The sequence below is a fragment of the Notolabrus celidotus genome, chromosome 7 (genome assembly GCF_009762535.1).
Source record: "Notolabrus celidotus isolate fNotCel1 chromosome 7, fNotCel1.pri, whole genome shotgun sequence".
Classification (NCBI taxonomy): Eukaryota; Metazoa; Chordata; class Actinopteri; order Labriformes; family Labridae; genus Notolabrus; species Notolabrus celidotus.
Genome location: NC_048278.1, coordinates 23,043,316 through 23,066,048, shown reverse-complemented (window position 1 = coordinate 23,066,048; position 22,733 = coordinate 23,043,316). Strand labels below are relative to the sequence as shown.

Genomic DNA, 22,733 nt, shown 5'->3' with positions numbered 1-22,733 from the left:
AGATGTCAGCAAATGAAAAATTTATATTTACAGAAACAAGTACAGTGTGCTTCAGAATACATACAAACATTTACAAAAGCCAGAGTGTATACACAACATACATGTAAAAAAAACCACATTGTGACACAAAAACATCACAATTTAGTTTTTGGTGCTATGAAGTAGGAAATTCATTACACCACTCTGTAGATGTTTGATGTCATGAAAGTTAATTGTGTATTTTTAAGTGAGGTTTTTTAAAATTCAATTAGGATTAAAATACTAGACTCTTTCACTCTAGAATATTGAGGAGAACCATAAAATAATCGTCACACTTATTTGGCCATCAATCAGCTCAGTTGAGTTATTGATGAAACTGAACAACCCAGATAAGAAAATCACCTGAAGTACTGCAGCTTTAAACAGTGATTCTTCACTACGACAGTCGTAAAATGGCAGTAGTACAATTTAGGCTTAAACATTAAAATTGAAATGTTACAAAGAGATCACAGGTTTTTCTTGAGTGGCACCAAATCAAATAGATTTTTTTTTTACATTCAAAGTAACTGCATAAATAAACATAGACCTATAAACATAGGGGAGATCAGTGGCTACAGTTTAAGGATTGATGTTTAGTAAACACATACCACAGAGATCATGTATTACCACAGGTGGAAATATAAGCTTTAAAAAGGCATGCACAGCAAAGGCTGGATTTTGTTTTGGATAAAACAAAAGAAAGAAAGAAAAAAAAAAGAGGGCTTTTGAAATATTTCCATGCACTTAAAAGTGAAAGCTATCCTGGCTTAGATAAGTAAATATCTTGAGTTTGTGCAAGTTTATAATCTGTAAATGATTTAAGGTCAATGTGGTGATGAGCAGCTTTTGAAGCAATGGCAAATGAAACGAAGGCAAATAAAGTACTGCACAGCAACAGAGGTCACACAAGAAAAAAATAAGTCACTTGTAGTATTCTGGCTAAACAACAATAAAGAACATGCTTTTCCGATACATCTGACACACTTAAAATGAGTGAAATAACACAACTGAAAGATATGAAACCCCTATTTACGAGCACTTATGATGATTAGCTGCAAAATGGTTTGGTTTATTCCTGCTATACCTGATACCATGTGATTGTGTCAAAAGTGTAAGACAAAAAGTATTTCTGATTATGATCTACTTTGATATTATTACAGAGAGAGTGAAAACTTGCAACCAGTACAGTTCTATGACTTATATACTTTTTTTCTACTTTTTCTAGTCAGAAACAAGACTATGTAGAAACAAATCAGATCAGTAAGCGGTTCAAAGGTAACCTCGTTGTTGTAGTCTCTCTTTAGGCCACTCTGTAAGCAGTCATCCGGGTGTAGTTTTTGCGGTGACTCCTGGCCGCCCACAGGAACAAAGCAGCTGCCATCATCTGCAGAGGGAAGGAGATGAGTGCGAGGTAGAGGGACCAGCCCAGGGAGCTCTCCACTCCTTTAGGTGGTGGTAAGGAGTACCGGTGGAACAAGTCTATTCCAGCAAGGAAGCAGCAGACGCTTCCCAGAGTGCACAGACCTGATGAAAAAGAGAGACATAAATGAACCAAAGTGATGCATTGTGTTTGGGAAGCTGTAAATGCATAGAGATAAGAAAAACACTCTCCATATGTCAGGATACCTACAAAACTTTGCATTATATGATTTAAATGCCAGCTTTGATGCCATAGTGGCAACTAACAAGAGGATATAGTAGAAAACCCAAATGGTAGTAATTCAAGTCTTGACAGCAAAACAATGTACAATCCAATGGAACCCAACAAGAACCGATGCAAGGAAAAATTCCCTTTGTCTCTGATTTTCTGTATCATCAACTGAATGCACGTAGCTCCCTATGCCAAAAAAGGTAAGTGATGCATGTTTTTCTTACTTTTACCACAATGCTTCCTTTGTTTCTATTTCAATTGGACAGATCAATAACTTTGTGTAGAGATGACGCAAAAACTGGGGAATATGAAGTCATTTTTCTCACCTGCAAGTAGATGCAGCACTCCCACACCCAAGGTTGGGGTGAAGCTGCGGCATAGGCAGGCACAAACCCCTACAAGGCCACTCAGAAACACCAAAGCCAGGGATACCAAGGGCAGGAGAAACTGGCACCTCCACAAGTCTAAAAAAAAAAAAAAGAGAGAGATAAGATAAATGAAACAGTGGTACCAAAACATTATCGATTGGTCAAAGATGGCAGATGTATACTGGGACAGTGAAGGAAGGGAAACAGCAATTAAGTCACAGTCTGAGGGACAATCTGAGGTGAGTAATCATGTCAATACATTTTAGACCTTTTTAGACAACTGCAAAAGTGCATGCTGAATAGCTTAAAGCAGACTGTGCAAGATGCAAGTAAATGACTGACATATTTTGTAACTGGTGTCAACACCAGGAATGGAATACAAAATGTCATTAATTTTTCTTTGAACTAGTTTTAAAATAAAGCACGATAAAATACACACATGCAGAGAGAAAATAGTGGTACACTATCACACTGTAGGACAGGACATTTCAAATGAAATATGAAAAACAACCCCCACAAACAATTTTAAAAAACATTATTGACTCACATGTTCTCAGCAGATCTTCCTCGCCTTCGTTGTTGTTGTTTCCTTCAGACCTGTACTTTGGAATAAATTGCTGAGGGAGAGTGAAGCTCAAACACTGCATCTCCAACTTCGGATCTAAAGTCAGAATCAGAGAAAACAAATTCAATACGATTTTATCATTTAATAACAATCGGAACGAGATGTAGGATTGGCTATCATGATAATAAAAAGCTACCAACAAACAGAAATGTGTCTTCCATCAAAGACTTGCACTGGGGGAGCTATTTCAACAGTAAGGGGGTTTTGAAAACCCTCATGTTACCTCATCTAAATTAAGGAACACATTATGAAATGTGGTACACATTATGTAATCTGTGAGTTAAGGAGTGAAATCAATGCATAAATTAAATGCAAAGCACTGTTCTTAAGCTGTTAGGAGACCTTGTATTTTGAAGGCAAGGCAAGGAAGCTTTATTTGTATAAAGCATTTCATACACGAGGGCAACTCAATGTGCTTTACGTTAAAACATTAAAAGCATTGGAGACATTCAGACAGGCATAAAAGAACACAATTAAAATGACAAATATAATAAAACAGAAAAGAAAAGGAAAATTATAAATATATTAAAAATGACATTAAAATTTGAATTTAAAGTGGGTTACAATGAGCTAAGATAGGAAGACAGTGGTAAATAAAAAAGTCTTAATCTTGGATTTAAAAGAGGTGAGAGTTGGAGCAGACCTGCAGCTTTCAGGGAGTGTGTTCCAGATATGTGGTGCATAATGACTAATCGCTGCTTCACCATGTTTCGTTCTGACTCCTGGGACTGAAAGCAGACCAGTACCTGATGACCTCAGAGGTCAAGTGGTTCATAAAGTAGTAGCAGATCAGCAATGTATTTTGGGCCTAAACCATTCAGTGCTTTATAAACCATCAGCAGGATTTCAAAGTCTATTCTCTGACAGACAGGAAGCCAGTGTAGAGATCTAAGAACTGGAGTGATGTGGTCTACTTTTTTGGTCCTTGTTAGGACTTGAGCAGCAGCATTCTGTATGAGCTGCAGTCGTCTGATGGACATAGTAAGGAGTCCTGTAAAGACCCTGTTACAGTAGTCTAGTCTGCTAAAGATAAATGCATGGATGAGTTTTTCTACATCCTGCTGAGACTTAAGTCCTTTAATCCTTGATATATTCTTAAGGTGATAGTAGGCTGACTTTGTAATTGTCTTAATGTGGCTGCTGAAATTAAGGTCTGAGTCTATGATTAACCTTTCTTCCTTGGCTCCAAAAACAATCATTTCAGTTTTTTCTTTGTTTAACTGAAGAAAGTTCTTGCTCGTCCAGTCATTGAACAGGGAGTCTTACCTGGCTCTCTGAACCAGTGCGTCTCTCCAGGTACCAGGATGCACCTCCACCACAGTCCCAGGGTACCGTTAAGGCGGAACATGGGGTCGCTGTAGGTCTTCTCATCAAACTCTCCATTGATGAACTTGTCTCTGAGCTCAGAGGCATTGGTCCATGGTGGGCTGTTGTACTGGTACCAGTGCTGAGTTCCCACAGCCACAGAGAGGTAGACTGTGGCCAGCAGGCTCAGCACAGAGCCAATGACCAGAGCTGTGGCATAACGATTGTCTACCATTGTTGATATAGAGACAGCTCGTTTTCAACCTGTATTTACACAGTAAGAGTTCTTTCTTATACAAAAATATAGAAATATGTTTATATATATATACAAGAGGCTTGGCTTCCACTGGGTGAAAAAGCCTGGTTGTGTGATTAAAACTGATATTTTCGTTTGGTGTTTGGGCACCACTGCATTTCTGTCTGCTAAAGTCAGATATATGACAGTGTGGGTCTAATATAAATCTTGTACTGTATTAATTCATGTTGCTCCTCATGTGCTCTATGTTGAGCCGTGACCCAAACATAGAGGCGTTCACAACCTGTAGGAAAACCCGGAAAATCAGATACACACAGGTTAACGTTGTATGGCTGTATTAAACTGATTCACTGCTTTCATTTACTAACAAAGAAAAATATGTATTTGTGGTAAGCTCGTTTGAAATGTTATGACAACAGAGACACCTTACATTACTGAGTAGCCAGGTGAGCATTTCACAAGCGAGCTAATAAATACTACACTTAATACAGCTGGTTACTTCACTATCAATATTCAAGTGACGACTACTCGTTTGATTGTTTTAAAACACATATATTTACCTCTGAGCTGAAACAACGTCCAAAAGCAGAGGTTTTATTTGATGCTTTATGGTTTTTCCCTAGCAGGAGGCCTGCTCTCTTCTTCGACGTTAATTTCTTCTTCTACTGTTTCATGCAGAAGTCGGAGACCAGGCTGTGAGAAGCGCTAGCGCCATCTGGTGTCCTGGAGTTTACACAAGATGCAAAATTTAATGGTGCAAGTGTGTAGAAGTTAGCAGCATTTAGCAGAACAGATTTATTTGAAATATGTTGTAATATCTATAAGTATGTTGAAATAACTGTATAATAATCTATATGAAACTATAGTTGTTGTTTTTTTACTCAGAATAAGTATGTATGTTTACCAAGCGGCAACCTCCGGTCTCAAACGATGAAGCCCATGCGGGAGTGTTATAAACTGCAATACATCGAGAATCCGCTTGAGGCTGGCTGAAGAAACACCGGAAACCACATAGACATGAATGGGAAAAAGACAATCTTTGCAGCATTAATAAACATGTTTACAGCCTGGTTCAAAAAACGGCTTGGCCCTACGAAGCTAATCTCTCTATCGGCACACATTGTACGGGGGGTGAATTTTTTTCTAACGTGACGGTTCAAAAGATATTAAGATTACGAGTTTTTTTCCCAAATTAGGACATGAGTGACGTGACTCCCGGTCAGGAACACATAACTGTTAGCTAAGAGGCTCACACTACGTCACACTCTGCCTGGTTGAGTTCCGCATTTCCAATATGGCTGCCGATGTCGATTGGCTTCAAAACAGCTCTCAGGAACAGATGGGTGACGTCACGGATACTACGTCCATATTTTATGCAGTCTATGTCATGGAGGCTACCATCCAAGCGGCAACCTCCGGTCTAAAAAATATGAGTCCAATGCAGAAGTGTTAAAAACTGCAGTTCATCGAGGATCCACTTGAGACTGGCTCTGGAAGTACTGGAAACCACATACACACCAATTCAAAAATCTTTACAGCAGAAATAAACATATTTATAGCCTGGTTCAAAAGACGAGTGTAGTCTGGATAGCTCATTTTCTCGATCGGTACACACTGGCCACGGTTACATGATGTTTTTTAATTCAGAATTAATTATTCAGAATTAAATAATTCAGAATTAAAGTATTCTCCTTCGTGTTTACATGGAAATAGTAATTCCGAATTGAGGTTTACATGGAAAACACGTTTAATCGTCTCTATTCAATTCCGCTTAAGGTCTCGGGGTTGGCAAGGGTTCGGGGGTGGGCGTGACGTAATTACGTTTACTGGAAGAAAACAGACTCCAGTTCCTGCTTCTTTCATTTTCAGTTACAACATGGAAGACCACACAATAAGACAACTTTCGCTTTGATTTTGATTATAGTTTTGAATAAGCAGCTCGACACATACATACTGCTTCACTATCGTCAGCTGAGGCGGAGAAGAGAGAAAACGACTGGAGAAGGGAGGCAGATGACTGTACTTTGGCGAATCAGAGGTTAAAGTACCTGAAAAAGCAAGCTGAAGCAGTCCTGTGGTGTTAAGGATAACCTGCTACCACTCGATCTGATGGTTGTGGGTTCAAATCCCACAAAGGGCTTCCAATGTGATGTGGAAATTGAACTTTTTCCTCACAATCTGCGTGAGCGGTGCTTTAAACTACTACACAAAAAAATGTGAAATGAAAAGACTTAAAGAGGCAAGCACTGCAAAGTTGCTATTGTCTGATGTTATCTCTGGGTCTGAAAAGTGAAGTCAATGCTGAGGTGCTGTCTGCATGTCCTGCATTCTCTGTAATGGCCAGCAGGGGGCATCCCTACTGGTTTTCTCTTAAATTTACTGTCTCACTCAACAGTTTCAAGTCTTTCTTAATGCAGCACCATGACAATGTTAAGGAATTAGGGTTGTGAGATGAGATGTGCAACTACATGTTTCGTCTGTTTTCTATATTGTGATAAATCGTCTTCGGATGATAGCAGATGAGTTCAGGGACTGGATTTCAGCTAGAGAGGGGCAGATGAAGCCGTATGTTAAAACCATCTGTATAGTCCACTTTTTTAAAGATATTCTACATTTGATATATACTTAAGTATGAGTATATTGCAAGTAAATAATGCGTGAGTTGTCAGAAAATTATTTTGTGCAATAATTTAGGAATATGGTAATACGCCTGTTTATAGTTGTAAAAGTACTTTTTTTTTTTTACCCTTGACTTTTAGCATCGTGAGTCCTAATGTAATGGAGCAAAGTTTATGTTAAAGACTGATATTCAGTCAAACATCCATAAATTTAATTAACTGATGCTTATTAGGAATTATTATGTTTTATTAAGTTTTTGTGTTTTCATTTTTAGTGAATCTCCTCTCTTCTTGCATTGTCTCACAAATACCATTTACACAGTTGACATATGAAACTTTCTGAGCTGTCAAGCTTAAAGAAGCATTTTTTTAAGCACTATTGACGTTCGGAGCTTTGGTTGTCACCAGTCATATCAGTAGAACAGTAGAATTCATAACTTTGAGATACCAGCTGATCATCAGTGTTTGCATTTCAGTTTGTAAGGCAGCTCAAGGATGGAGAAGATTTTGACATGTAACTACAAATCTGCATTAAACAGCATTTGAGCCCTGAAAAGCTTTAATCTTTCTAGTTAAGGCTAAATTAATTTCCACTAAACTAATGTTTAATGCAGTAAGGTCAGAAGGAAACAACAGAATGTTGGCAATCATATGTGTCATTTAAGGACAATCCGTAAAATAGATAACAGATAACCATCAACAGAATAGTTTAGAAGCACATTTAACACAGTTTAAACAGTGTTATTGATTTTATACAAAATGTGAAACGGTTGTAAACATCTTTACAAGTTGACTTGTCTCCTCAGGCCTTCATTGATACTGAAATGTGTCAGACTCCCCTTGTCATTTGCTTAACACACATCAAACATTAGGAAACCCCAGTCTCACATTTAGCAGACACCAGAAACAGACACTCATACCACCCCCTACTGATGCCAGCCATGTGATTAAATAAATCCTGAATTATTCATAAGAAAAGAGTATCTTTTTAATGCTGCTAATGAAATTATGACATATTTCTTAATAGCTTGTGACCTTTTTAGTTCGGGGGGAAAGGGTGTGTTCAGAGGAGGCTTGAACCGTGACATTTGAGAAAGGGAGTGGCCTGAAAGAGGTGGCCTCTGGGTAATGAGGTCTCGCTGAGAGGAAACAGACTTCTTGACCTTCTTGTGGTATTTTGCTAAAGCTTGTATTTGTTTTGATGTTTGGAGGATAAACTGACTCATAAAGACAGTATCTACTACCAACCAATTTCCATGCAGAGGAGGTCTTGCTTTACAGTAGATCAGACCTGACAATGTGTCTGCTGACAGGAAACAGCACTTTGTACAATACAGCTACCAAAAACAAGCCCAGCAGTTTGGCTTAAAGCTGATTGGCAGAAGTGCTCAGCAGGGGAAAAGGCGTTAATTGGGTATTTTCTCTGTGAGGCAGATGCCTTCACTGACCTCAGACTGTAAAACAACACTAAAAGCATTTTTAATTAGTGAGTGATGCTGAGCACAGAGCGGGGCTAACATGCAGGATTAATTATTTTTTAAAACTAAATAAACCCTAGAGCATTTTCTTATTTAGCAAACCCCAAAGCATTCAGCTGTGGCCTTTTGTTTAATCTACCACTGCCTCTCAGATAGCCTCAATCAGCCACTTGTATGATAACAGACGTTCATGTAATACCACTAATACATTGCAGACTTCGTCCAACCAAATATGATTTATTTTTTGCCTAATTACACTGACTGATTGTTTTTGGCTTGTTTCAAGGATGCATATTTTTGTTTTTTTCTGGCTACTTCCATATTTTTGAGTGCCAAACCAGATATATCTTCTCCTTTCTCTGGATACTACGTTGATTATCTATACAGTCTATGGTCAAACCCTGCAAACTGTATTTTGATGGCACAAAATTAACATGTTTATGGCTTTGGGCTGCTCTAATGCAGAACACCTCAGTTTATTTTTAAAGTGATATGTTTCAACATCAGGCAGAGTTTTGAATTCAGAGGTATTAATAACTGATAGTATCCAAATGACCTCATGGGCTGGACTTCACACCTGTTGATAACATTTGGACCTGCATATGCTTAAATGCATTTGATCATTGGACATAACTGTTTGAAAATATAGCTGTCATGTAAAATTATACAAATTCTTCAGTTGATGTATCTGGTGTATTGTAAGCTGACAATTGAGTATTTGATTCTCCTTGTGGTATATTTTCTGATCTGACTTTATTAAAAAATGACTGTCAACCAAATAACATTTAATGGTGTATTTTTAATACTTTTACTTACACTGTATTTTAATATGTCATTTTCACTCCAAAATTGTGAGCAACAATGTGCTTTATCAAAAACAATTGTGCAAGTATGAGAGAGGGACAGAGAGACAGAGAGAGATGAGAGTGGAGGGAGGGAGGGGGCTGAACTGGTTTGCAGCATCAGGACCTCTCTCTCTCTCTCTCTCTCTCTCTCTCTCTCTCTCTCTCTCTCTCTCTCTCTCTCTCTCTCTCTCTCTCTCGCAATGGTCACATGTAAACTCCCTCGCGCGCTGGAGGTGCCAGAGAGATTTGAAGGAGTACATAGTGCGTAAACTTGAGGAATGGCTTCTGAACGGAGTGAAACCAACTCCACCACCACCACCACCACCAGTAATTATACAAACCAGTTCGTGCAGCCAGCGTGGCGCATCGCGCTGTGGTCGGTGTTGTACAGCACTGTGCTCGCGGTGGCGGTTTTCGGAAACTTAATCGTGATTTGGATTATTTTGGCGCACAAGCGGATGAGAACGGTCACCAATTATTTTCTGCTTAACTTGGCTTTCTCGGATGTGTCCATGGCTGCGTTCAACACGCTCATCAACTTCATATACGCAGCGCACGGAGAGTGGTACTTTGGGGAAGTCTACTGCAGGTTTCACAACTTCTTCCCTGTCACCGCGGTGTTCGCCAGCATCTACTGCATGACAGCGATAGCTATTGACAGGTATGAGAGATGAAAGTGACAAAATGAACATATTTAAAAAAAAATTCTCCTAGTTTCTTTAAGCTTCAAGATACAAAATGATAATTTCCTATATTCTAAAAAAGGTTTATATAATGAACTGAATAATGAGGTCCAGTTTACATTTGATTGTGAAAAATAGCCTGCACAAACTCAAACCAGCTTGCATTTGTGAAAGAACTCGTCAGAAAGATAATGATTTGGCTTTTAGAGGAATTGCACATCGAATCCATGTGATGTCCTTTTTTAATTTTATACATATATATATATATATATATATATATATATATATATATATATATATATATATATATACACATATGCACACAAAAACTTCATTAAACAGTTGCTTTTATGTTTTGTTTTTGAACTGTAAATCTGGTATTTAGCTGTAAAAATTAAAACTTTTGTCAAAAATGTTATTTAGTTTTTGTAATCAGTCTTATTATTATTAAAATATTATTTTTTGATGAGGTTTGCAGTTGTACATCATTGTCTAACCTCTGTCAGTAACAGCACATAGTCATTATGATTATGACAATAATTCCACTTTTACATATTAGCGTAACTCATACCTTAACTTTTGAGTTTCAGTGCCTTTCAAAAGGAGGTATGGTTTTTCATGAACCACTAAATCACTTTTTCAAACAGCTTTGAACTTGTATTTTCTTGATAATCATTAGAGAAACAGTGAGTGAATCACAGTGCCATATTCTGCATAATCCATCGATGTAACTGCCACACTAAAAAAAAGTTATTGTATAATTATTGTTTTATGTGCAGTAATAAACTGTTGTGATGTGTAATATTTATAGTCAGGCTCTTGCTGTGACCACTGACCTGCAGGTACATGGCCATCATTCACCCCCTGAAGCCTCGTCTGTCAGCGAAAGCCACCATGGGAGTCATCGTGTGTATCTGGAGTCTGGCCGTGGCCCTGGCTTTCCCTCTCTGCTACTTCTCCACCATCCGAACTCTGCCCCGCAGGACCCTTTGCTACGTGGCCTGGCCTCGCATGGCAGACGATTCCTTCATGTGAGAACAAACCAAAAGCTTACAATTTAGATACACTGGGCTGTAATCCTCTTCTTGTATACAAATGCCTCCATGCATCTGTTTTTTTCATTAACTCCAAATGTGACAAGTTTCATTCTCTCTCCTCATAATGCCTGTATTTAAAACAGTTCAGACCAAATTTGTGTGCTTGAACACCTCTGCAGGTATCATATCATAGTGACAGTTCTGGTCTACGTGCTGCCTTTAGCGGTGATGGGCATCACCTACACCATCGTGGGGGTGACTCTATGGGGAGGAGAAATCCCAGGAGACTCGTCTGACAACTATCATGAACAGCTCAGGGCTAAACGGAAGGTAAACAGCACATTTAGTTAATGCAGAATAAGCTTTATTTTTTCCTTTTCATATTTCTGTTAGCAGGACAGGACAAAGTAACTATGTGAGTGGGGGATAAGAGGGTACATTTTTGCCTACACTCAGTAGTTAACCAACATTATTGTTTACTTTTCTAAGTAAGTGTTTGAGAGTATTTGTAATAAAATGCTCTTGTGTATTTTGAGCATGTTTTTTAAGCATTTTCTGTACTTAAATATTTTTTTTGTTTGTTTTACTGTTATAAGGATTGTTTTCTTTCCATCATGGCATACTGTTAATAATTATAATACTTTTAGAGTCATTTGACTTATTATCTGATCTTTACATTTAGCTTGTTTTATTTATTTTTTTAAAGTTTTTTTTGACACCACATCCTCTCATCTTTGATGTTTCTTTATCATTACTGTTTTTCATGGGACCCCATAAGGACTTTTCAGAAGCTAAAATAAATCCAAACAAAAAAAAAATCAAGAATATCAAAAGAAATAACACATTTTAAATATCTGTTAGCAGATTACAAACTGACCTCAGTCTTGTTGGATAGCATGTGCACATTGAGAGCCTTTATATAAAAAGAAACAGCAACAATTGTACTGAAAAGATTAACGCCAGTTCTTAAAATTGTGCAAAGGCTTTCTAGGAAAAGGATCCAAAGATGGTTCTCAGTTGCGAAAAATAAAGCAATTGTGACCAGATTATCCAAAATATTTGCTCTGATCTTAAAATCCCCAAAATTAAAGCCACGGCTCTGCTGGTGTTATATCCTAATCACAATTCTTATCATTTTTTATGCAAAAACAAAGAAATGTTAATTTATACTCTCTTACCTGTGCATTATAATCTCATCCGATCAAAAAAACACTAGTCCACAGAGTCCATAATGATCCACAAGTGGAGAAAGATGTGATGATCATGGAGGAAACAAAACACAATGCAATCAGCTCTGCAGTGTGAGAAAAACCCTGCAGACTGTTTATGGCTTAAATCTGGGTGTCATGCAGAGTTGAAGAGCTGCATAGAATGTTCACTGAGTGCTGTAAAGGGAAATCAAACACTATCTGAAACCCAGAACAGAGAGAAAGGACTTTGATTTGAACAGGCACAGGTTTCCTTTTTTTGAAGTTTTAGTAGTATGGCCTTTTTGTAACCTGTTATCGCACACTGCTGCATAAGAGAAGAAAAAGTATCCAGAGACTTGTTCCACTTCTGTTAAACGTCATCAGTCAGACAGCTCAGTGTGCTATGCAGCAGCTACTGTGAGGGTCTGGTTACACTGGGATTAAGGTCATCACAGCTGTAATGACGAGCATCTATCACGACAGCCGTGGATTAATGCTAAAGAATAGAATTCATTGATAAAACATCAAAAATACTGCATGTTAACATGTTGGATTATACAAAGAGAGTGCAGGGGTTAGGCTCTGGAGGTATAGTGATTAAAAGATGTTGAGGATTAAATTTGGCAGTTTAAGGCCCCAAGCCACTTGTACACTTTAGTTAAACTTAACACTGTAACATGAGTGTAATGAATGATGTAAATCTGCAATTTAAACATTCCGTACCATAAACTTTAATTTGGATTTCTTCCTATAAACTGAATATTTTCTGTTACAACAGACACAAATTTACACAAACACCACACATCCAGTGCACACAAATTGAGACATTCAGATGCCCAGGTGACAGGTGCAGATCTGCCATTTACAATCTTCTGAGTGCTTTATTGAAAAGAGTCATCAGAGGCACAGATTGCTGGCAAAATTGAGCTGCGGCAGATAAAAGAGATTTCATAAATGTCAGGAAACAAAGCTACAAGACAATATCAGGCGGGATTCAAAGGCCCACACTGACAAAATGCCATCTGGGCTGGAGATAAGAGGAAGTTGCTCTCATCTCCATCTCCAGATGAGCTTCTGCCGGGGCTTTAATAGCTGGCTGCTCCTTTTAACCCCCCACAGTTCCACATTGTGCTGATGGCCTCTGTGTCGTTCTCTCAGCCTCTCCACCTGAAACCTGCTGCGTCTGTTGCGTCATCACTGACCTTTCCATCCCTTTTTCTTCTTCTACTTCACATGGCAGCCATTTTCAACCTGTTTAATAGAGATGTCATTGTGAACTGGATGAGGGAAAGAGCCAACTTAGTCGCTACTTAAAAATAATGTGGATATGAAGAGATACTGCCATAGATACTGCCATAAACCATCAGTGGAAATAGAGTTATAGAAAGTTTTATTTTAAAACTTGATGCTTCTCCAAGCATGAAAAGGAGGGGCCTAATAGAGTTTGTGACATTGTCTTTTCCTTTTATCAGTCCTTAAATGCTGTCGTATCCCATACCTTGCTCTGTTAAGTGTTCAGTTTTGAGGATTTCTCTGTTGTAGCCTGCATCTTTAACCTCTTCTGCCCCTTCTCCACTGCTTTAGTCTCTTTTACAAACCAAAGACAAATCAAACCTTTTTCAATTTTTTTCAGCTGATTAATTAAATTACAGTTTGTGGTGGCATGACCCTGGCCGTGAGGCGATCGTCCAGCGGAGCAGTGACCAGAGATGAGGCTTCGAACTCAGTATCAAAGTTTACACACAAAGTTTATTCATGCAGCATGAGAGAGAAGTTACAGCATACTCAAGAGCATCTGAAGTTCTCCGCCGGATGACAGAGATGCTCAATACTTTATAGTTCTTCAAAAGCATAAGGGAGGAGAAAGGGGGGTGGAAACGTGTATGTGTCATCTTAATACAGTTGTTCATACGTAAAGAAAAACAAAGGGAGGGGGAGAAAGGAGGGTGGGGTAATAGGTGTGGGTGAGTTGGGCAAAGGGTCTTGTCAGGTGAACATTGTACCCTGGAAACAACAGAGACATTACCTCAGTCTAGTGTTTTACAAAAAGCACACGTCTGCACATATCCTATTCATCTTACGACATTTGTGGTTATCAAAAGCATATCAACAATTCTTAAAAAAAGCGTAAGTCGGCATTACTGATTATTTGTGTTATCATAAGGCACTCATTTATCTTAACACAAATCGTTTGTCATCACGTTACCAAAAAAATCCCCTCAGCTTACATTCAACCGCAACATGAGACTACGGTGGGTTTTCGTTCTTTTGCAAGACAACTTGCTGGCCGTGGAATACCGCATCCGGGCTGAACCTGCCTTGAGCTGCAGAAACTGAGGTTCTGTCCTTGATCTCACCTTTGTTCAGAGATCTGCACAGTTCTCTGGCCTTATGCCTTACTATTTGCTGACTACTTCAATAAATCATATATAATGAAAAACATATGGATACAATTGTTAAAAGAAGAATACATGAGCAAGGAATACATGATTATCTTTAAGGAAAATGTATGATTATAATAGAGGATATTAATCAAGATTCCACAAGTTTGTCCACCACTGTCTGCAGAGAGTCGTATAGGGTTCCTCAAAGCAACAGTCATCAGCAGACAGGCTTTCCAGAAAGAAATAACATAATGGGAAATATCTACATATATACGTGTCTTGTTTCTTTCCTTTCATAGGGATCATACTTATTGAGACATTTCAATGCTTATGATCAGTGTAAATAAAGAAAACAACATAAAACAGTGTGAGCTTTAAGTTGGCTCAGTAGTTCAGTTTTTATGACAATTATGTTTCGGGTGTCTTCATTTTTTTGACTCTGTGACATCTCATTTTAATTGTAGTTGTTTGGCATGTGAAATCCTGTATTTTCTGCCTCAGTAATTCTCTCAATTTCTTCAAGGTGGTGAAGATGATGATCATCGTGGTGGTGACCTTTGCCCTCTGCTGGCTGCCTTATCACGTCTACTTCATTGTGACAGGTCTCAACAAGAGTCTGAGCAAGTGGAAGTACATCCAACAGGTTTACCTGTCAGTGCTGTGGCTGGCAATGAGCTCCACCATGTATAACCCTATCATCTATTGCTGCCTCAACAGCAGGTGAGCACAAACAAGTCTCCTAAACAGACACATACAGAGTCACAGTAACATATCAGTTGTTTGTCTGGCTGCAGGTTTAGGGCTGGTTTTAAGCATGCTTTCCGCTGGTGTCCCTTCGTGCGGGTCTCTTCCTATGATGAGCTGGAGCTTCGAAACACAAGACTTCGACCGGGGAACCAGAGCAGCATGTGCACCTTCTCTCGGGTCGACACCAGCATCCTCAGCAAAGACAAGAGCCTTTGTTCCCGTGGAAACAGGTCGAGACTCAACAACAGAAACAGTTAGCAGTCTTACAAGCTGAATGTTTGGGAGGGTTTGTTGACTGTTTTGTTGAGCTGACAAATCCTGATATTATTGTCTTTTGTTTTTACTCAAAGAGCTGCTCAATATTGATCAACCCTTTTGGTGTTTTAAAAATTCACAATTTTATGTTACACAAGCAAGTTTTAAACCAGTAGAGGGAGCAGGAGTTCCTGTCTCCCGTGTACAAAAAAAACAAAAAACTGGCTTTAAATAATTTCCCTTTATCATCACAAATTAACATCTTTAATATTTTAGCATTGTCAGCTAATGATGGTGATATGTAAATCCATTCACACACTGCAAACATGAACAGCTGACAGCCTATCTAAACTGGCATACTGTTTATGGTGCTGAATTACCAAACTGTGAACAAATACAGGCTGAAGAAAGAGGCTGTAGTTGTAGTCCACACGAACACATAATCCAGGACATCCATGTTTGCACAGGGTCTGCAATTCTCTATAACTGAGTGAGGCATTCACACAGTGGTTCCATTTCAGCACAGTTAATTCAAGAAAACTGAATTGATTGTTAATCAGTACGATTAATGAATACATTTTTTTGTGATTCTGTTATTTATGAAAAAAATATCTCTTTACATTGGTGATTTCACGTCTTAAGTGTATTTGCAGTAAGTGGGTCTGTTTCTGACTAAATATATACGAGGCAAGATACAGTTTCTCTGAACCCCTAAAAGGTTCTACGTTCTTGGACTTAATTCCTTTAACTTTGATAAACTACAACTTTATCCTGACTATTATCATGTCTAGTAAATTAATTTGAAATGCCTCTCATCTTAATTTGAATTCCTTTATCGACTGATAATGCCTGACTGAGCTCATTGTGAATCATCTTGTCTTTATGATTATTGCTTTCTGGGATATCTCCACATGATGCTGAGTCAGCGTCATGAACTAAACACTGTAAGCTGCTTTTGACATTTTGTTTAATGTTACGTGTCACTGTTATATAACATTGTCGCAGCTGCATTTGATGAAAAACTATAGTCATATATTTAATGCCAGTATTAATGCTGCTTAGTCAGCAGTAATGCTCTTAAATCTGTCCAAGGACAGTACAATTATATGATATTGGCTGAATATTTCCTGAACTTAAGACAGAATGTAATTTCACAAGTGCTTAAAGCTGTAAATGTTGTAAGTTAGAGAAATCATGTGCCATTTAAAAGTTATCTTTATGGGGACTGCTTATAAGAGTCACTGTTCACTGTTAGTGTGATTCTGAAAGTGTACAGATGTGTAAAATATTCTGACATTTTGATGCAAAGTCAGCACAAAGACACTAATCATGTAGCTGTTAAGAGAATAATTGTTAAATGTTCTTGTATTATGATGTAAAAAAGCATAAAAGGCTGACATTGCTATAATTTGTGGAGTTATATTTTATGTGTAATGATGGTGGCGTAAAATTACAAAGCATTTTCACTTTCATTTGACAAGATATACAACCTACTACAGCTGTATCTTTATGAATCTTAAGTTAATTTAGGGTCTGTCTTTATATATATATATTTTTATTTTATTTTATTGTGGTTTACTTAAATACAGATTCACCATAGCACAGACTTACTTCAGGAAATAGGCAGATACTGTGTTTAAAGTCTAAAGTCTGACATTCACAAAAGTCCTCAGCTATTCCTTCTCAGCTTCAATTGTTACCAAACTCACTGCAATGCTCATTTTGCATTTTCTAGGGATTATTAAAGGTGTCATATTCCACTCTTTTTCATCAAAATATATTGGTCTAAGAGGTCCCCAAAACATGTCTTTAAAGTTTATGCTCAAAAAAAACCTTTGAAATCAGATTTTGGCATGCCTGAAAAACCCTCTTCTTCAGCCCTGCTCAGAACGGTCGGTTTTCTCTCTGACCACGCCCCATCAGGAAGTGGATATCCCCTCGGCTCTTCAGCACGTTGATCTAATGTTTACATGTCGGCTGAATATACACGACTGCTCACAGACCCGTGTTACTTCAACCCTCTGAATCTGATCCAGAATCTGATCCTGACAGAGAGGCACCTGCAGCAGGACCTTTCTGAATGATTGGTCACAGATTTAGTGTTTCTTGTTGTTTTATTTGTCAGTATGTCGACGTGTGTCTTGGTACACAGTGACGAACATGTAGCTATGTGGCTATGCTAACTAGCACTAGCACTTATCCATGATAAATAAAAATCATCCACTAGATCTTTAGATCTGCAGACGTGGGGAGTAAAACCGACCTTTGCGTTTATTAAGACAGCCTACAACTAGCATGCCTCCTTCCTAAGCTCCTCGTTAGCACACGTGTGCAGGTAATGAAAAACGGAGGAGGGGTTGAGTATTATTTTATACAGTCTATGGGCTGAACAAGTTTCGAGCTCTGACCTCCGTGACAGACCGGATATTGTTGTAACGTAACAAAAACACGGAAGACTGAAATGGCTCGTTTCAGCACACATTTACAGAAAGGTGGAGAAATCAGAACAGGGGCAGAATGGATTTTTTTTCATTTTCGGGGGGTTTGTAGACATGCCAGGGACACATATTTCAGGTAGAGAACCATTAAAAAGTCGATTTTGCATGATATGTCACCTTTAATGATTGAGAGCATATGAGTCCAAAGATGATCCTGCTCAATAAAAATATTGCATGATTTGTGTTTGATTGTTTTGGATGCCTTTAGTTTTGGTGCTCAAGCTTCAGTGTAATTATGATCAGGCCCCACAACTTCATTGAATAGTTTTAGCATCATTGAAATAATATTTAATCATTATTTATTCATTGGGGCATTGTCATATAAAACTTAAAGTTTTAGTTTTGACACCTTTCATTGAACCCCTCGTGTTAACAGAGGGAGTGGGTGTCATCTAGAGTCTGTTATCACAAAGAACACACCCCTCCTTAACAACTTACATGAACATTTTAGTGTAATGTCAGTCCAATGATGTACTGTGAGGGAGGATTCAGCCTTTATGTACTGTAACTGTTAAACTCAGGTGTGAAAAGTATTAAGCAAGACACAGCTTAGTTAAAGCAGTTTATTTCTTCGAGTGGTCTTAACATGTAGCTCAACTCATACATGTTTCAGCTAGTAATATTTGCTTGAAATGTCATATTTATGCACCTAAATTGCTGACTATTCCACTTACTGACTTTCTCTCCCCACTCATTTTGTGTAATTTCATTAACGTAAACTGTAACCTGAGCATTAAATGCCCCAAAACACATGAAAAAATAGAAATTGCTGTTTATCAAGCATGTTGGTATAAGTAAAAAAGTTTAGCTGTTATACATACAAAAGAGTTTCAGTCAGTGAATCAAATATCATGGTTGAGAAAATATTAAAAACAGTGATATGACTACATTCTTAGAGCAGATTACAAGCATGCAGCACCTGGATCAGCAGACATCAGAAAAAGCAGATTTTTTATTGTTTGTTTTGACAAACACAGCAGTGTAACTATTCAATAAGTCTCAGAACAACATGGAATCTTGAATGGTTCCTTCATCAGTTTTAGGCTACCAAAGAGGAGGTAAACGACAAGTACCAACACAAGCCACAGAGCGGACACATCAGCTGGAGACCTGTAGAGATGGACAGAGAGAGAGAGAGAGAGAGAGAGAGAGAGAGAGAGAGAGAGAGAGAGAGAGAGAGAGATGATTAACTTTTACAACACTGTACTATTGATGTATCACTAAGGCCTTGAATATATATATATATGTATATATTTGCTGTCAAGAAAGGAATTTTAATGTTTGATAGTAACAACAGTTTCTGTTATTCCAACATCACAGGTTGCTGTATTTCATAAGTGTTTTTCCTATGCTCCTCTCACTGGTTTTTACTTGCTTTATTTTAAGCAAGTAAAAGTTACAGTTAATCAGCAAAGGACACAATTAAAGACCAGTAGATGGAATCAGGCTGGTTGATGCCTACGAAGGTTACAAAGCTGCAAATGTAGCCCAAGTTTGCAGTCATACAAATCTTTTAAAAAGCTTAAACATCAGGTGACCCATGGAGCAAACTTGCTGGTGTTTCCTTACCCCTGCCCCACAACCTTCATGGATCAGATGTGCTTTCATTATGTCAAGGAAAATAACTCTGGAGCCATCTAGAAGTGAATTTTACAAAATTTAAAGAAGGATTATTTTGATTTAGGCTGTTAAAGGGTTTGTAGTGGGAATTTGTTATCCCAGCTAATTTGCACACATCTCTTAACAATGTAGTTAGAGGGTAAAGTCACTTTGCAGCACATAAAGGACCTGCAAGTTGCAACCACACAGTTATGCTACCATGCCAAATTGGCTTTAAAGTGTGAATTATTTTCTGGGGGTTGTTTGCAGCTTGGAGGCCACAACCCATCCCTCAAAACTGGTAAAAAAAAACAACAACAACAACTTGTTGTTCTGGTATATAAATAATCTGAACTCTGAACTGGTTATTTCTCTCTAAAAACAAATGACAGGTGATTATCATGACGCTTAAAGAAAGGATGCTTATATGGTTTTGTGTATACTATAATTATATTTCTTATTGAAAGTGTGTATCCTTTTATTCATATTTTTTTTAATGAATGATGTACACCTGTTTGAAAAGACACTTTCATTGGCTTCCCCCCAGCCCTCTGGAAAACAACCACCTGGCTCACATTGATTTTGTTTTTCCCTATTTCAGTAAGTGTATATTATTTCTTTATTCAATCATTTACATTTAAGTTTCAACCAAAGCAAATGCCTTGTTACCAGGTTTTAAGATAGATGGATTTTTATAAAGTCATAAATGTATAATTTTGAGTTCATTACTTGCTGATACTCCTTCGAAAAAACAAAATACTTCATTCTTATCAAAGACAGTTGAGTCTTACCGTGAGAAGATGTAGCAGTTGTGGGAGTTACCCAGCTCTGGCTGTTCCAAAACGATCTGAGTGTATGAATCCTCATTGATTCTGTCAACTACTTTTTTCTCACTCTTCACAGTAAACACTTCCACTGGAGATAACAGTACCATGTCTTCATCTTGACTGCAAACGTTCTCATCCAAGTTGAAAAAGAAGCATGTAGTGATATTAAAAATGGTTCGCCCATTCCAATCTTCAAACTCCTTCAGCACACCATAGCTCTTAAAGGCTATGGTGAACCCTCCCAATCTCACCTTTGATTTGAGTTGGGTTGTGCATATACCTTCTGAGAGATAATACACAGTCTTGCACTGCTTTGCATTCTGATTTTGCACAAGCTTCATGGAATCTATGAGCAGGAAATGAAGAGACTTGAAGTTGAAGTTTTCATATGTGCTCTCATTTGTGCCCATCGTCTTCACTGCATTGTTGAAAGCCTTTTTAGAATCTGGATCCCCATTGGCCATTGCTGAAAGTGCGGTAGTGTGTTCTTTTATTCCTCCAGGGATTAGCTTTGAACACTTGTTATTTTCATTCCATGCTTTCTTGACTCCCTCATTTTGATCCAGCTCTTGTGTTAACATGCCTGACTCGATAAACTTCTTCATTGCCTTTTCACTGCATCCATTGTACAGGTCATCTACAGCATCCGGGGCCATGTCCATTAGTTCAGTGCTCCCTGAAGTCACCTTTGAAAAGAAGAAGATTTTTTATTTAAGATATAACTCCATAAAATGTAGATATCACTGTTATTTAACATAAAAAAAAGCATTGGATAGCCTTTTGTAAGAGAAATTATACTCACTTTGTAAAAAGAAACTGTGAAAACGATCACAGCAAGAGGCAGTTTTTTTGTTTCCCACATTGTGAAAGACTCTTCTTGTCTCTTGTCTGCACACGAATGACTGGAACAGATTAAAATACTTGAATAAAGCATTGCACGAACAACAGGATTGCAGGATCAAGTCCAAAAATGGGATGATCTGGCTTGTTGGCTTTGTTTAGACAAGCCCTCGACTAAAATTAGCAACCCAGAGTCCCTCCTCTACATAAACATTCATCATCTTGGAATCAACTGAATGGTAAATGTTAAAAATGTTGAAAAGAACATACCTTAAGCAGAGAGAATTAGTCTCTGAGCGACTGCAAAATGAGGCGATATATTACAACTGCAGGGTGTGATCATTCTCTGCTGAACACTGTCGGTGGGAAGTGGATAACCTTATCTCAACGGGCAACTCCTTTTTCATTTCCTAGGGAAGGAAGTATCAGGCCATCGGGAGCCCTGGTTTGTTCTCTTCGAGCTACTGAGTTACAGTAGTGAGCTTCTGCTGTTTTGTTGCTGGTGTTTCAGTAAACCAGATAAACTAACTCTTACCTAAATAACCAAAGTATATGATTTTGATTAACTTTGAAATAGGAAAATATCAGTTTCACAAAAGTGATAATGAGCAGAATCCTCTACAGAACACATTAAGTCAGCTGAACATTTCGCGTTGTTTGTTCAGAAAAACATTTGGTCTCTTATCAGAGCATTACATGTCTGTGTTTCATTTTTGCGGCTTGCATCTATAAATAAGCCAGCAACATATTGCATTGAGTACAAAAGGAATGAACAAGTTCAGAGGGTCACAGGGCCCATAACACTACTGTTGCATGTCTTATTCTGGCATGAAGTTATTCTCTCCCAGTGGCTGAACATCAACGGAAATGTGTATGCAGTAGATAGGAGACTAAAAGTACTTCACTGCAAGGAACACGGAACTTTTTCTGTACTTCTGTACCCGGGCAGCTTTAGAGCCCTGAGCCCTGACCTTGTGGTAAAACTCAAACCAACATAGTATGCACAGAACAGAAATATTTTTTTATCTTTTTCTAGTCACTTTATAACAAAATAAATGCAAGCAAGAATGTGATAGTGAAGTAAAAAAAATAATAATAAAAATCTTTCAAGTTAACACTAGTCTGTTTGTCCAAATAAAATTAGTTTAAGCCTCTCCAAAAGGGAGTCTCTAACATTGCAGAGGTTACAAGATGACCACTGGGACGAGCAACAGTGTTTTGTTGGATAGGGAGCAGAAAATATTCAGCTGTTTTATTTGGCTCGCGTACGTATGCGGCGTTGGCTCGCGTACGTATGCGGCGTTGGCTCGCGTACGTATGCGGCGTTGGCTCGCGTAAGTATGCGGCGTTGGCTCGCGTACGTATGCGGCGTTGGCTCGCGTACGTATGCGGCGTTGGCTCGCGTACGTATGCGGCGTTGGCTCGCGTACGTATGCATCGTTGGCTCGCGTACGTATGCGGCGTTGGTTCGCGTGCGTATGCGGCGTTGGCTCGCGTGCGTATGCAGCG

At 38.4% G+C, this 22,733-nt stretch overlaps 3 protein-coding genes across 4 annotated transcripts; 1 reads left to right on the top strand and 2 right to left on the bottom strand.

The window, feature by feature from the left end:
* Positions 1-5: 5 nt before the first annotated feature.
* Positions 6-4,920, bottom strand: LOC117816032 (claudin domain-containing protein 1-like). Of its 2 annotated transcripts, none has more exons than XM_034688110.1 (5): positions 4,784-4,920; positions 3,929-4,506; positions 2,585-2,698; positions 1,996-2,133; positions 6-1,542 (listed from the first exon to the last, which is right to left on the bottom strand). In XM_034688110.1, exons 2-5 carry the CDS (start codon positions 4,200-4,202, stop codon positions 1,319-1,321), a joined length of 750 nt encoding a protein of 249 aa, XP_034544001.1. In that variant the 5' UTR covers positions 4,203-4,506; positions 4,784-4,920; the 3' UTR covers positions 6-1,318. The 2 variants fall into 2 exon arrangements, with proteins under 2 accessions (XP_034544001.1, XP_034544002.1); XM_034688111.1 differs by having other exon boundaries at positions 3,929-4,231; positions 4,784-4,918.
* Positions 4,921-9,398: 4,478 nt separating this feature from the next.
* On the top strand, positions 9,399-16,850 carry LOC117816031 (neuromedin-K receptor-like). Its single transcript, XM_034688109.1, has 5 exons — positions 9,399-9,825; positions 10,690-10,878; positions 11,064-11,214; positions 14,982-15,178; positions 15,253-16,850. The coding sequence occupies exons 1-5, from the start codon at positions 9,443-9,445 to the stop codon at positions 15,461-15,463; spliced, it is 1,131 nt and encodes a 376-aa protein (XP_034544000.1). The 5' UTR covers positions 9,399-9,442; the 3' UTR covers positions 15,464-16,850.
* Positions 16,851-18,507: 1,657 nt separating this feature from the next.
* si:ch211-145b13.6 (T-cell ecto-ADP-ribosyltransferase 1) lies at positions 18,508-22,180 on the bottom strand. The gene is made up of 4 exons (XM_034688174.1): positions 21,495-22,180; positions 21,187-21,286; positions 20,349-21,070; positions 18,508-19,068 (listed from the first exon to the last, which is right to left on the bottom strand). Exons 2-4 carry the CDS (start codon positions 21,244-21,246, stop codon positions 18,948-18,950), a joined length of 903 nt encoding a protein of 300 aa, XP_034544065.1. The 5' UTR covers positions 21,247-21,286; positions 21,495-22,180; the 3' UTR covers positions 18,508-18,947.
* Between the last annotated feature and the right edge of the window lie 553 nt (positions 22,181-22,733).